The sequence below is a fragment of the Mastomys coucha genome, unplaced genomic scaffold (assembly GCF_008632895.1).
Source record: "Mastomys coucha isolate ucsf_1 unplaced genomic scaffold, UCSF_Mcou_1 pScaffold18, whole genome shotgun sequence".
Classification (NCBI taxonomy): domain Eukaryota; kingdom Metazoa; phylum Chordata; class Mammalia; order Rodentia; family Muridae; genus Mastomys; species Mastomys coucha.
Genome location: NW_022196900.1, coordinates 58,431,968 through 58,445,468, shown reverse-complemented (window position 1 = coordinate 58,445,468; position 13,501 = coordinate 58,431,968). Strand labels below are relative to the sequence as shown.

Sequence of the window (13,501 nt, the reverse complement as noted above, 5' to 3'; positions counted from 1 at the left end):
TTAATATCCCTCTCTCTTTTTTGGGTTTTGAGACATGGTTTTGCTATGTAGCCCAGACTGGTTTCCAACCTGAGATCCTTCTGCTTCTGCTTCCAGAGTGTACACCACTGTACTTGTCTTCCTTCTTTCTTTTTTTTTTCTTATTGATTGATTGTGTGATTGTGTGTGTACACACATGCCTGTGTGGAGGTTCATTCTTTCCTGGGTATGTCCATTCTCTTCTTCCACCTTGTGGGTCCCCAGGGATTGAACTTAGGTCAGTCATGGCAACAAGTGCCTTTATCCACTGAGTCATCCATCCATACCTTTTAAAACAATTTTTGCTAGTGGGGGTCAAACCCAGGGCTTTGAACGCCTTAAGAACGTTTTCTCCATGTGACCTATGTTCCCAGCCTTGTAGCAATCATCCTGCAAGGAACTCAAGGTTTTGTAGGAGAAAGACTTCATGCCTTCAATGACATCAGGACCTTCCCATCTCTTCAGGGCTCCATAGAACCTCCTAATACTGTTTCCTTGGGGACAATTTTTTGACATGTGGGCCCTTAATGACCACTAAGCCATTTCTAAACCATTGCAGTAAGTAAATGTTGCTGTTAACACCGTCTAACAAGGTGCTGGGATCAGGAACCACAGTGTCATTTCTGGCACAGTTCAGCTCACTCCTCCTCCAATCCTTGCCCAATTTCTCGTCAGCCAGCAACTCTTTCTTCAATCCTTGTCCAATTTTTTGTCAGCCTGCAACTCCTCCTCCAATCCCTGTCCAATCTGTCAGCCTGCAACTCTCCAATCCAGATCTCCCTCAACCTGATTCTTGAGGCTTTTCACTTTCATAGCCACTATGTCAGTCCGGTTTCATTGTTTTCTTAGCATAATAGAAACTGCTTGAGTCACACGGAAAATCCATCTCCCTCTTTGTCTTTGATAACAGACCCTGGTTTTGATCGGGGTATACTACACCACAGGATGAAAACTATTTCTCCTAGTTATCCCTGCAGCTAAGTAATGATCAACTACCTGAGCTCTGACTAATTAGTCGTGAGTCCCAATCATAAACTCAAAATGTCTTCCCTTCTCTGTGTTTCTTTCCCTTAGGCTATTAAGTTTCTATGTTGAGGAGAATCATCTTAGAATGTGCAGCTGAGAAAAACACCTGAGAAACCCTAGATCACTAATTTACAGATTGCCAATTGAAAAATGAACTTTTATCTTGTGCAAACAGCTGTTTGGTGGGGCTTTCTTTACAGTCCCAGACTAATACTCCTTTAAAATTAGTCTTCCAGCTCCCACTTTGGACTTCTCTTCGTAAACTTACCCCATTTCCTTTATTTAAATCAGGGCATTCATTGTCAGATTCCAGCGTGATTGTATCACTCCTAACTGCCCACCCGACCCCACTTCCTACAGGGTACTTTGCTTTCCTCATCGTGGCAAACCTGTTTATTCACGGGCTTCTGCCTTTCCACCTGCCTCACTTCCAGTCCCTCCCTACTTATGTTCTGAAGGTCCGCAGGGACCCATTTGCTGCTTAGCAGTATAAGCCAAGCCCATGTGTCTTTGTGCTTCTGGAGAAGTTGTCTGCTCTGCTCACAGGGCACCTTTCTCCACCTTGAGTACCTTTCTAGACCCAGCTGTTTCTAGTGGTTCTTCAGGGCTTAGGTCATCATCCTTTGGAAGTTTTCCTGAGCACTGTAGGATCATAGCACCCCCGTGTGTTATCTAACTGTTCTGTGTACGCGTTTATCAAAGCACTTCCCATCCCATTCTCCCATCAGCTGTTACTTTCTGAGTAACAAGAGAGGTTTTCTTACTCTTATTACCAGTCTCTAGTACAAGTTTTGGCACACAGTAGTGCTTTAAAATAAAAAGCTTGATTAAGGGGCCAGCAAGATGGCTCAGAGGGTAGTGACACTTGCTGCACACCTGATGGCCTGAGTTCAAGCCCCAGAACTCACATGGTTGTCTCTGAGTTCAACAAACAAGCAAAAATGTAAACAATTATGAAAAATAAATTAAAGGGTCATTTAAGTGCTTGAGATGCTACAGAGCGATGACCGTAAAGAAAGCAGGGAACTCAGACTGCAGATAGACCGCAGCTGCAGATGCATTGCCTAACCATGAGACGCCAGACTCATTTAGAATCATGGGACACACAGTCAATTACTTTAGAATCCTGTGACTACAGTCTGACACACCGTCGAAACCTAATTATCTATCTTTTCCTCTATGCAAGGCTATCTATCCCACATCAATTCCCAAATAGTTAAGTTATATAATTCTTCAAAAGTGTTAGGGAAAAGAGAGACTGGAGATGGCTCAGCAGTTAACAGAACCTGCAGCTCTTTCAGAGGATTCTGGTTCAATTTCCAAGCACCTACATGGTGACACACAATGGTCAGTAACTCTGGTTCCATGGGATCTGACGACCTCTTCTGGTCTCTGCAGGCACTAGGAACATTACTGGTGCACAGATATACATGCAGGTGAAACACCCATGCATGTAAAAAATTAAAATAAATAGTAAGTAAAAACAGTGATTCGTAGTTCTTTTCCTTCCTTGTTCCGGTGCCACAGGACACCAATAGCAGTCACTTGGTGTGACGACCTTTATCTTATGGCTAAGGAATGACATCCGGAAAGTTGTGCTTAGCCCAAGTTCAGAATCATGGCTGACCCAAAAACTCAAACCTCACCCTTTCTGACTTTCAGCTGCCTGTTGAAACCTTTTTAGCACTTTTTGTGTTTGACTGATTTACTGTCTCCTGATAAGATTTCAGTATGGTCATGGATTGCTCATTGCACATCTTTGTCAAGGTTCAAAGTCTGCACTAGCAACACTCTGTGTAGCTACAGTTCTCAGCCTTGCCTGGTTGTGGTGGCTAATAGCCTCAAAGATTCCTGAGCCTGGTGTACTGTTCTGTATTAATCCTTCCCTTTCATATAGGTAGTATGTATGGATGTAATGAGATAGGAGAGCCTTGATGGGTTATAGTTTATGACAAAGGAGATAGTCAGCTTTGGTTATACATTGAGAAAAACTGTATATTGGCTATGTATCTGTTTGTCCAGCTATTGTTTTGAATTTTTATTGTGTGTGTATGTATGTTTGTGCATGTGTGTATGTGTGTGTCAACATTACAGTACACAAGTGGAGATCAGAAGACAATTTTGTAGAATCAGTTATCTCTTTCTACTTTTATGGGTTCTTGGGAATCAAACTCACTTTGAGCTCATGTTGTCAGGCCTGTGAGGCTGGCATCTCTATCTGCTGAGCCACCTTGCTGGCCCAATTATATTAATTTTAAAAAATTAGTGCGTGTACGTGTGTGTGTGCGCGTGTGTGTGTGCGTGTGTGTGTGTGTGTGTGTGTGTGTGTGTTTGCATGTGCATGAACGTGATTTGTCTTTGTCCCCATGTGGGTTCTGGGGATTGAATTCTAGTCATCAGGCTTGGTGGCAATCACCTTTACCTGTTGAGCCATCTCTGGCCCACATCATTATATTGAGGGAGGCAATGGCACAATGTAAGAGCTTTCCATTATACTAGCCTTGTGCCATTATATAGCAAGGTAGTGGCTTTAGATATTCAGGGAGACAATGAAACACTATACAAAAGAGAACACTCAACCTTGTCTTCATCTCTTTCATCCTATGTGGTTTTCCATCTCCATCCCTCTCACTTTAGGGGATAATAGCTAACTCTGTCTCAAGTGTATCAAAAGTGTATCCCAGATAGTCTCACATTTTCTCTCTCTTTTAAGTTCTCAACAATCTACGATCTACAAACATCTGGAGGTCTCCCCTTGATGGACCCTTTCCGTGGCTCCAACTGTTCTTTCTCCAAGTTGTATCTGGCTATCTCAGATCTGTTCTGATCCGTTAATGCCCAGCCAGCCTCAGTCCTTATTCCAGTAAAGTTGTTAGCATTGGTTCCAAATTGCCCCTTGACCTTCATTTCTCTACTGGCTTTTATTGCCTTAATCTGCTTGGACCTTAAGCTGGTGACATTCATTGTCTTTCTTTCTTCTCAAGTCACTAAAATGTCTTTTCCTTTCTACCCTCATACTTATTTGCAGGTCTTTTTTCAAAGTAGAATTACTTCCTGTTACCTAGTTGTAACTATTTGTTGCATGTAATTTTAAAAAGCCACTTTTAAAAAGCCACGCTATCACCTTCTCCGGGCTGCTGCTGGTCCCATTCCCCACATAGCTCTGCCAAAGGCAAGCTGGTTCTCTGACCCCTGGGGAGCTGTGATCACTCCTCCAACCAGGCTCTGCCCACCTGAGTCGTTGAGGGTGGAAAACACTAGACAGCCTTTATATTTTAAAACTAGCCAGGTAACTCAAGGGCTGGGTGAAGAATATCTTGCCCCATCCTCCTTAGTCTCCACAGTCACCTGTGGAGGCTATACAAACTATCCATTTAGAGAGTTACATATCTGCTACTCCTATCAGGCTCCATAGCCTGGTTGGAATCCCTCTCCTACTCTCTCCTCCTCTTCCTCCTGGGACCTGGAAATCCGGCCTTGTCCTTCGCCCAGCAATTGGCTTCTGCTATCTTTATTGACCAGTTAAAATGAGGAGAAGGTTAACATGAAATCACCTGAATACAGATCCACTCCTCGGAAGCCCGGCGGTGGTGACCCACGCCTTTAATCCCAGCACTTGGGAGGTAGAGGCAGGTGGATTTCTGAGTTCGAGGGTAGCCTGGTCTACAGAGTGAGTTCCAGGACAGCCAGGGCTGCACAGAGAAACCCTGTCTTGAAAAACCAAAAAGATCCACTCCTCGTTTGGGGCAGCTCCTCTTGAGGAAGCAGAATTAGCATCAAAATACAAACAGCACCAGAAAGCGTGTCCTGTATGCATACTCACACTTTTCTGAAGCATGTAAGTCAAAGCAGCAACAGGAAACAGAAGACACATGCAAAGCAGGACAATTCTAGGAGGGTTTATTTAGAAGGTTGTTGGTATAGGAAACAAGACATAGTACAATCAAGTAAGGCTGGTGCCTGTTAGGTTATGGCAGGGATGTGCCAGTATCTCTATGGTGTGTTGGCTTAGAATCTTTTGACTATATACTCAGGAGTGGTAGAGCTGGATCATATGACAGTTCTATTTTTAGTTTTCTTTTTTTTTCCCTCTTTTGAGGAACCTCTAGTAAATCATTCTTAATATTGCTTAATATTTAGCCAGCAATCAGAATTTGCCAACTGTCTCAAAAACATTTTTTTTTTTAAATTTTATGGCTGTTTTCTTTGGTTTGCCAAATTCTATGTGATGGTTAATTTTTTTAGGCCAACTTGAGTGGGATCAAGGTTACCCAGACAGTGGACAAATATCTTGTGGATGTTTCTGTGAGGGTGCTTTTGGATTAATCTGACACATATATTGATGGAAATAAGTTGCCTTCTTCATGTGGTTGGAGTTCATCTACTGTAGGATGTCTGGGTAGAACAACAGGGCAGATTATCCCCCTAGCTAAGCGAGGTCTCCGGTCTAAGCATTCTGAGATGCAGGATCCTCAGAGACTTCATCCCAGGATTTCTTCTTGTTGCAGATATGCCTTTCTTGACACTATTACACAGCCAAGTGATTCCTGGGCATCAGCTACCCTATTGGGCAGATTTCCTGCAGAATCAATATGAAGATGTACTTTCATGTAGTTATGCTGTGTGGACGAATTGATGATTTCATTATTCCTGATAATGATTATAAAGAATTCCTAAATAGGTACAAGTAATCTCAAGCTCTGTATAGAATAAATGTTGCAAATAGAGCTCTGTAAACCTTTATGTGTCCTGGGCTAATTGCACTAGGAAAATAAAACAGGCTTGGAACAAAGTTATAATCTAGGAAAACATTCCTTGTAGGTTAAGAATGAGGCCACTGTCTGGTAACTAAAGCTCGTAAACTGGGAATGGGCAATTTATTATAGATACAAGGACAGAAAATAAAATATTGACTATATAAGACTCCAAAATAATAGACACAAGGCAGACGATTGTGGGGCATTAAACCATGCCACCAGACATAAGAACTGGTAAGATTGTAGCAAGTTCAGAACTCCGAAATATCTCATAATTGAGAATGGCAGCAGTTTGAACTCCCTCCCAACCAAGTTTCTGTCCTGGAGCACGTGACCACAACACCGAACTAAGAGGACCATGACAACCAGTCACATAGCATACAGTCCAGAGTTCTCCATGCTAATGAGGTATCTAGCTGGGCCCCCAGTGTTTATAGCCAATGAATTTCCCTTCCTGGGCATCCCGTCCTGCAAAAGGTATTTAAGCTCTGAATTACCCTCAGTAAGATGTATGCATCTTCATCTGCCATAGATAAAACAGTTTAGATAAGCAAGGACTGTGTCTCCTTCATCAAGAACCACCGAGTGGGAGGCCTTTGTCATTCAGAGCCATGCCTAAGTCTTCTATAGAAGGCCCCTCAGTAAGTTCCCAACTCCTCCAGGTCCCAGCAGTGCTGGGTGCACAGGAGTATAAGCAGCGAGTCAGAAATGCAGAACGACAGATGATTTGTTTCTTGATAAAACCTTGCTAATTTATAGCATAAAAATTGTTGCTGGAGTGATGGCTGAGTGGTTAAGAGCTCTGACTGCTCTTTTAGAGGTCCTGAATTCAATTCACAGCATCCACATGGTGGCTCACAACCATCTGTAATGGGATCTGATGCTCCCTTCTGGTGTGTCTGAAGACAGCTACAGTGTACTCCTATACATACAATAAATAAATCTTTAAAAAAAATTGTTGCCCCTTTGTTTTTGAGTGGTGCTGAGCTGGAAGTCTGCCCAAATGGGGGTCTCTACGGCTTTAGAGGTCCTGGTTCACCTTGCTGCCTTGGTTTGGACTTGTGCTGGGGACATTGATGGTTATTTCATCTCAGAAGAAACTGTCTGTTTTGAAACTGAGATGTACTTCTGTCCAAGAAACCACTGTTCAGAACTTCAGATAATCCTTTTGCAGTGTTGTGCATCTTGGAAGTCAGTGTGGCTTATGCCAGTGTTTACTGAGGAGGACCCAAAACCAGATGAGAGTCCCTTTATGACTGACTCTGAAGCTACGCCAGAAGAGTAGGGGTTATTAAATGTTCACCAAGCTGTGTCCTCCCTGAATAGGAGATAGGAACAGTGCTGGCACCACAAATTTCACTGTAAGACAAAACTTTTTTTCAATAAAAAAAACAGTACTGGCATAAGTTTCTCCTTAGATATCTCATTTTTATATATACAATTAAATAAACGCTCTGCTTATAAAAAATTGTTGCTTTAAACTTAAAATGAACACATGGAGCTAATAGCAGATAATGAATGCTTAGTCATGTACTAGTCTTAATATTCCTTAAGTTTTATTGAACTATGACATGAACTATTGCATTAAACTTACTATGAACATATGAATTAAGAATCTAAATATGCTTAGAAAACCATGTGATCAATTATCCTGAGAAAGTATAAAAACTAAGAACAACAATAAAGTGGCCATTTAGCCCTTCTCTACTTGATCCAGTATGTGTGTGTCTACATGTGTGCCTGACTTTCGCCTTTTCTTTCTTCCTTTCTTTTCTTTTCTCTCTGGCTCACAAAGAGTTAAGGAACTCCAAGCCTCTCACCGGACCAGCTAGGCCATCCCTGAGTCAAAGAGAAAAGAATGCAAGTAACTAAGTTTCTTTTCCCTGGCTGCTATCAGTAGGAATTAATTGTCAGAAGCCAACAGCTTTTGGCCCCAGAATAACAAAAAAGAGTTAAACTGCCAAAAGGTTTTGGCCTTGATCACCAATGCCACCTCACTGTCTGCCTCAGTTTACCCTGTAAGACATCAAAGCTGGGCCTTGACAGTTGTTCATGGTAGTAAGAACTCAACACCATACCATATGTGCTTTCTACTCTTTCCATGCCATTATTTTAACTTTTCAGCAATGCCTCCCAAATAAACATGTATTTGGGGAAAACAAAATCACAGCAGTATCTTAAAATATTTTAGCTATAGCTCCTAATAAGTAAAAATATTTACATAAGGGGTTATAATGAATCAACTAGCACATTAGATGCTGCAGATACAATGCTGAAGAAAAGACTGGTGCTTGTAGATTATCTGACAATAACTGAATAACATAGTATTATTGTAGAGCAAACATTGGTGCTAGTAGTTGTGAAGTTTGGCTTGAAGTATGGTTTCAAGTTTAAGGGCTTGAAGTTGAGCCTTGCAAAACATTTGCTAGGTGTTAAGACAGTGTGAAAAAGGATAGAACTAGGCCAAAGGCACCTCTAGCTTGGGCCTAGAGCCCAGCACTAGTTCTAGTTTGGGAGTGCAGTGAACCTAAGTGTATGCCCCAGTCCTTCCTTCCTCTGGGCCGCACCTACGTGGCCTTGACTGAGGCTTTCAGGGATGGGTAACATATATTCATCTTATTGTATGGATCAGTAGTATTTCCTAAGGACCTACTCTCAAAAAAGGGCTATTGCCTATGCTACCCGGTGGTGAAAAAGAATACATTCTGCTTGCAAAGTCAGAACTGTATCTCTCACGCAGCAAACATTCTTTGTGCAGTAGCCTCAGAGCCCTGAGCATGCCCTAACCCAAATCCTCATTGGTATTCCATTAAAGTACTTTCCCTCTTTTTTTTTTTTCTTTTCCCTGCCATATTCCCGGGTCTTCTCTTTGAGGGCCTTTCAAACACATATACATCTAATGGGAAGACTGTCCTGAGGGTTTCCTGCCCCCTGAACGTATAGTTTTGAAGTTACTCTGTGAAAGTGGTTTTGCAGGCTGGAGCTTGGGTCCTGAATGCCAGCCAATCAGATTACTGACATTTCTAGAAAAGCAAGGGTTAAACTCTGCTCACTTCACACTGTCTCAAATGCAGTAAACAGTGGGGGGGGGGGAAAGGATGGGGTGCATCACGATTTCTAAATTATGAAACTCATCCAACTGTAAAGTGTTCTGCCTCACCACTGAGCACACAAAGTGCATATGAATTTATCTCTCCAAACAGATCCCTAACTCTTTGAGGATAGAAATAAGTCTTAATTACACTGTATTTCCAGGAATGAATATGCACATTGACTGAAGGCCTGTGTCAGGTAAGACTAAATGATTAAAAGTCCAATTCAAGATAGCTGAAAAGAAAAAAAGAAAAAGAAAACTCTGAACTAAATAACCAAAACCCCTAGCAAAGGGCTCGTGTCATGCTATAAGGAGCTCACCAACAGTATTTTCGCTCTCTTCATTGCTCTGTGTGGCTCTGAGCCCAGAAGAAGTTAATGATGTGAAGACCCTGGTTCGTGGTCCTGATGGTCTTGTCTTGACTCATGTGCCTAACCTGAGGCTTGTCCATTTGGCAGGACCAGATCTCCCCCCCACTCTTAAAAGTATCGGTGATGTAACAACTCCTCAGAGAACAGGGGACCGAGATGTGTGCACATGCATGCATGCTGGTACAGGGTGGTGGGGAGCATAGACGCTAGGCACCAAAGCAATTCTATGTTCACTTTCATTGCTGAGGTCTGTACATCTTTCCTTTAGTTTGGATCCTAGGGCATAAGGGTACTGGCTCACATTGGACTGGGTTAGTTGCAGGGCAGGTCTTCCTGAGGTCAGGGTCACACTTCCTGTGTGGAGTCTTCCCCAGACTCCATTTCTCCAGGGTATGTTTTTTTGCAGCTGCTTGTCCCATTCCTACTGTTTCCAGTAAGCTTCACAGTGCATGCAATGTCCTTTCAGACTCTTTGGCAACTAGTGAGTCATGTATACAAAGAACTATTCAAAGCAAAATGTGCTCAGTCTCTAAGAGAGTACTGAAAAGATGTTTGTCAAGCAGAGATAAAGGCCTACAACATCTGCCTGGGAGCATGAGAGCAGACAAGCCATCCAGGGACTCTGAAGCACCAAGGACGAAGTCAAGTATACATTGGATATTGGTAACACCTGCGTAGCAGCTAGGTTAGTACTCACCGCAGCCCAGACCCCAGGCTTAGACCTTGAATTCAGAGAATCCTCACAATACCCTTGCAACTAAGTAACACTATTCCCCCTTCTTTAAGTAATTTGCTCAAGATCACATGGGAAGGAGGTAGAAGGCAGCTGGGACAGTCTATCACGGACAATGGAAAGGTAGGAACAGTGTTACTGCCAAGTTAGACTAGGAGCAGCTGTCTCTTTCCCCATGGACTCAAATATTATGAAAGCTGAACTGCGGCTTGGGTTCTAGCACACCTGTATTTAAGTAAATGTTAAATATATACCTACCTCAAATGGGCTATCCTCACAGTAAACCAGTGTTTTAAGGCATCAAATCACCAGAGTGAGCCCTGGTTCAAACCCAGGTTAGGGTCCAGACAGGAAGTCATGGGCCCATGTAATGATTGCTTTCTGTTCTCTGTGACTGGGCAAGTGACCAGGCCTCAAGCTGCAGGTTTCCCTATGGTGAGAGACAATCTAACACGCTTCACAAGGTCAGAGGGGACCTTTAGTAACTTGCAAATAAGGTATACTAAATTCTTAAAACATTTAAAGAGACGGGCCAGGCGGTGGTGGTGCACGCCTTTAATCCCAGTACTTGGGAGGCAGAGGCAGGCGGATTTCTGAGTTCGAGGCCAGCCTGGTCTACAGAGTGAGCTCCAGGACAGCCAGGACTACACAGAGAAACCTTGTCTCGAAAAAAAAACCAAAAAGAAAAAAAGAAAAAAAAACATTTAAAGAGGGAAAGCGCCACAAGAAGCCAAGGGAGTTTTCTTAGTTTCATAATTTCAGAACCCAATGCATTAGAACAGACCAGACACAGGTTCCATGATAGAGTCTATTTATAGAACATCAAAAGGATGGAAAACAGTTCATCTGATGGATATGCATGTATGCATACATATGAAATGAGATGCCAGAGTAACCGTAAAGGACTCACAAGAGAATTCTTTACAGTGATAACTGTTCTTGGAGATAAAGGCCTGGGCTCTGGGCCTGGGTCTCACGTTCACGAGAAGAGTTTGCCATGTGTGACCCAAGGGCAAGTCACAGCTTCTCTGAGACAATTTTTTTTCTCTCTCTAAAATGGAGATAATCTATTTCAAAGAGCTGTTGTGGAGATTAAATAAGATCATGCGTGTTGGCTATGCACCACAAATCAGTGATTATCACACCACCTTTGTGGGAGAGTTCTTTCTACAAAGAAACGCCATTGTTTCTCCAGCTAGACCCCACTCACGAGGTCCGGGCGTGCCAAGAAAGATGCTTTAAACTGCCTGGAGTTGGGAACTGCAGGAACCGAGCTTGGCCATTGCCGGCCGCAAGGCCCTTTCCACTTCCTAACCTTCCCTTTGGAGAAAGCCCAGCTCCGCGCGCGCGTTCGGCAGTCACGGCTCGTCGTGGGTCTTCCCGGTCGTGGCGGCAAGGCAGCTAGGGCTTGCGGCCCGTTTCCACGCCCGACGTCGCAGTGACTCCCGCCGGCTCCCGCGGCCTTCGAGCCCGGCCTCCAGCCGGGATTGGCGCGCGGGGCGGAGGGGGGGTAGTGGCGGGGGTGGAGGCGGAGAGAGGATCATCGTGCGCGCCTCCTCGGTTCATTACGGTACCCTCGTTCCGCGCTCCAGCGGCCGGCCCAGCCTCGCGGTGGGGTCCGGAGAGCCGACGGGCGAGCGCGCGGGAGAGAGCGCGAACGGGAGCGCGAGGAGGAGGAGGAGGAGGAGAAGAAGGAGGAGGAGGACGAGGCCGCCCAGCCCCGCGCCCAGCCCCGCGCCGCCGCAGCCATGGCGGAACGCCGCGCCTTCGCTCAGAAGATCAGCAGGTATGCGGCGGGGAGACCGGCCGGGCCCCGGGGGTGGGAGGGTGGGTGTGGCGCGGCCCACGGGCCTTGCCGCGCGGTCCGGGGCCTGCAGCCCGCGCCTCGCCGGGCCCGCAGGGCGTGCGGCAGCTCGGCGGTTCTTTGTGTCCTCGGTCGCGTTCTTCCCGGCGCTCCACGCCCACGCCCCGGCTCCGGGCGCCCCAACAATAGGAACTGGCGAGGAGGCCACGGCGCTCACGCTCGCACCGGTCGCCACCGCTGACAGCACCCCGGGCCGCCCCGCCCGCCCCAGCGGCTCCGCACCCACGCCTGCACACGCACACTGAGGCCGCAGTGCAAAGTTATGGGCTGCGGGACGTGGGAGCACCCCCCCCCCCTTACCCGTGGGCTTGGTAGACGCTCTTTCTCTGGCCCTAGAGAAAGATGGATGACCCGACCCGCACTGGGCTCTGTGCGTGGGCCTGGCGTTCACATCTTAGGAGTAAGCCACCCACCGAGGAGAAGGGTCCCCACAGCAGTTTACCTCCCAGTCCAGATTTAAAAAAAAAAAAAAAAAAAAGGAAGGATGTGTGTAGAATTTAACTATGGGGTGTACTTATGGATAAGGAACTAGACATTGTTTGTCTCAATAAAGCCTTGTTTCTGCGATTTAGGATTCAAGAAAGGCAACATTCAGGTGAAATTTCTGTGGTTCTGAATCTTTTTAGCTTGTTGGTATTAGAAGGTTTTTGGATATGTTGGAGAAAAGCTTTTATTAGCTTCCAGACCCTCACAATGTTAAGGCTTTTGGGACAACTTTTCTCCTCCCATTTAAAACTAACATCCATTGCATCTTTGTCTTTGGCCAAGATCAGGTGTAAATGAACCCTTTTTGTTTTGAATTTTAAAAGGTGTATTTTATTTTCTTCTTAAGAAATTAAATAAGTTCTTAGGAATATAGGTGCTATTAGCAGACTAAGGTAAATTCCAATACTGAATGTTTTTAAAATCGGGACCTTCACCAGGTTGTTGAAATTCTCTTGCAAGTTAGTTGTCTCATCTGAAAAAATGGTAATAATGGTATCTACTTATAGGATTGTTGTCAGTTTTAAATGGTCATTTTTTTTTTTTTTATAAAATGCTTAATAGTGCATTGTCCATATTATCATTGAATATTTGTAATTGGGATTAGAAAGTTTGTTTTGGGGTCTTAAGGCATGCCAGTAAAGGATACATTATGTACATTTCTTTTAAATAGAGCTAGAGTTTATATCTCATAAAGTATAAAGTAAGTATGCCTTTGAGGGTAAGGTATGAAATACAGGCAGTGCCTCTTCTCTGTGAATGGAGATAACAGATGGAACAGGACTAGCTTCAAGAAAGAAAATAGAATCTGTTGTAGAAAACAGCTTCAAACTCAAGTCAGGCTAGTCTTGAAAGTTACAAAATTAAGGCGGGGGAATGAAGCCTGTGCTGTTGCAGGAGATGTTTAGGTAGACATGGCAGTGATGAGTGATTGCATGTGGAAGTTGAGGAAGAGTGGGTCCACGCATTGGCTTTCCTGCCACCCAGCTTTCCAGCTGTGCAGCCAGCTGGATGATGGAAGGGTTGGCTGAGGTCCGAGTGCAGAGGAGGAAGTGGTTTAAGACTGGGAGATATGGAGGCCAGCCTGGTCTACACAGAGTGAATTCCAGGACAGCCAGGGCTGCACAGTGAAACCCTGTCTTGAAAAAAACCAAA

General features: G+C 44.5%; 1 protein-coding gene and 1 long non-coding RNA gene across 2 annotated transcripts in view; one reads left to right on the top strand and one right to left on the bottom strand.

The window, feature by feature from the left end:
* Positions 1 to 4,927: 4,927 nt before the first annotated feature.
* Positions 4,928 to 11,420, bottom strand: LOC116096278. The gene is made up of 2 exons (XR_004120937.1): positions 11,315 to 11,420; positions 4,928 to 5,623 (listed from the first exon to the last, which is right to left on the bottom strand). It is a non-coding gene; the product is annotated as an uncharacterized LOC116096278 (long non-coding RNA).
* A 218-nt stretch (positions 11,421 to 11,638) lies between these two features.
* The window catches only part of Dock7 (dedicator of cytokinesis 7), a 206,303-nt gene continuing 204,440 nt past the window's right edge, over positions 11,639 to 13,501 (top strand). The window contains exon 1 of the mRNA XM_031377915.1: positions 11,639 to 11,785. Coding sequence (XP_031233775.1) covers positions 11,748 to 11,785 — 38 coding nt within the window. The 5' untranslated portion in view covers positions 11,639 to 11,747. The remainder of the gene's footprint in view (positions 11,786 to 13,501) is intronic.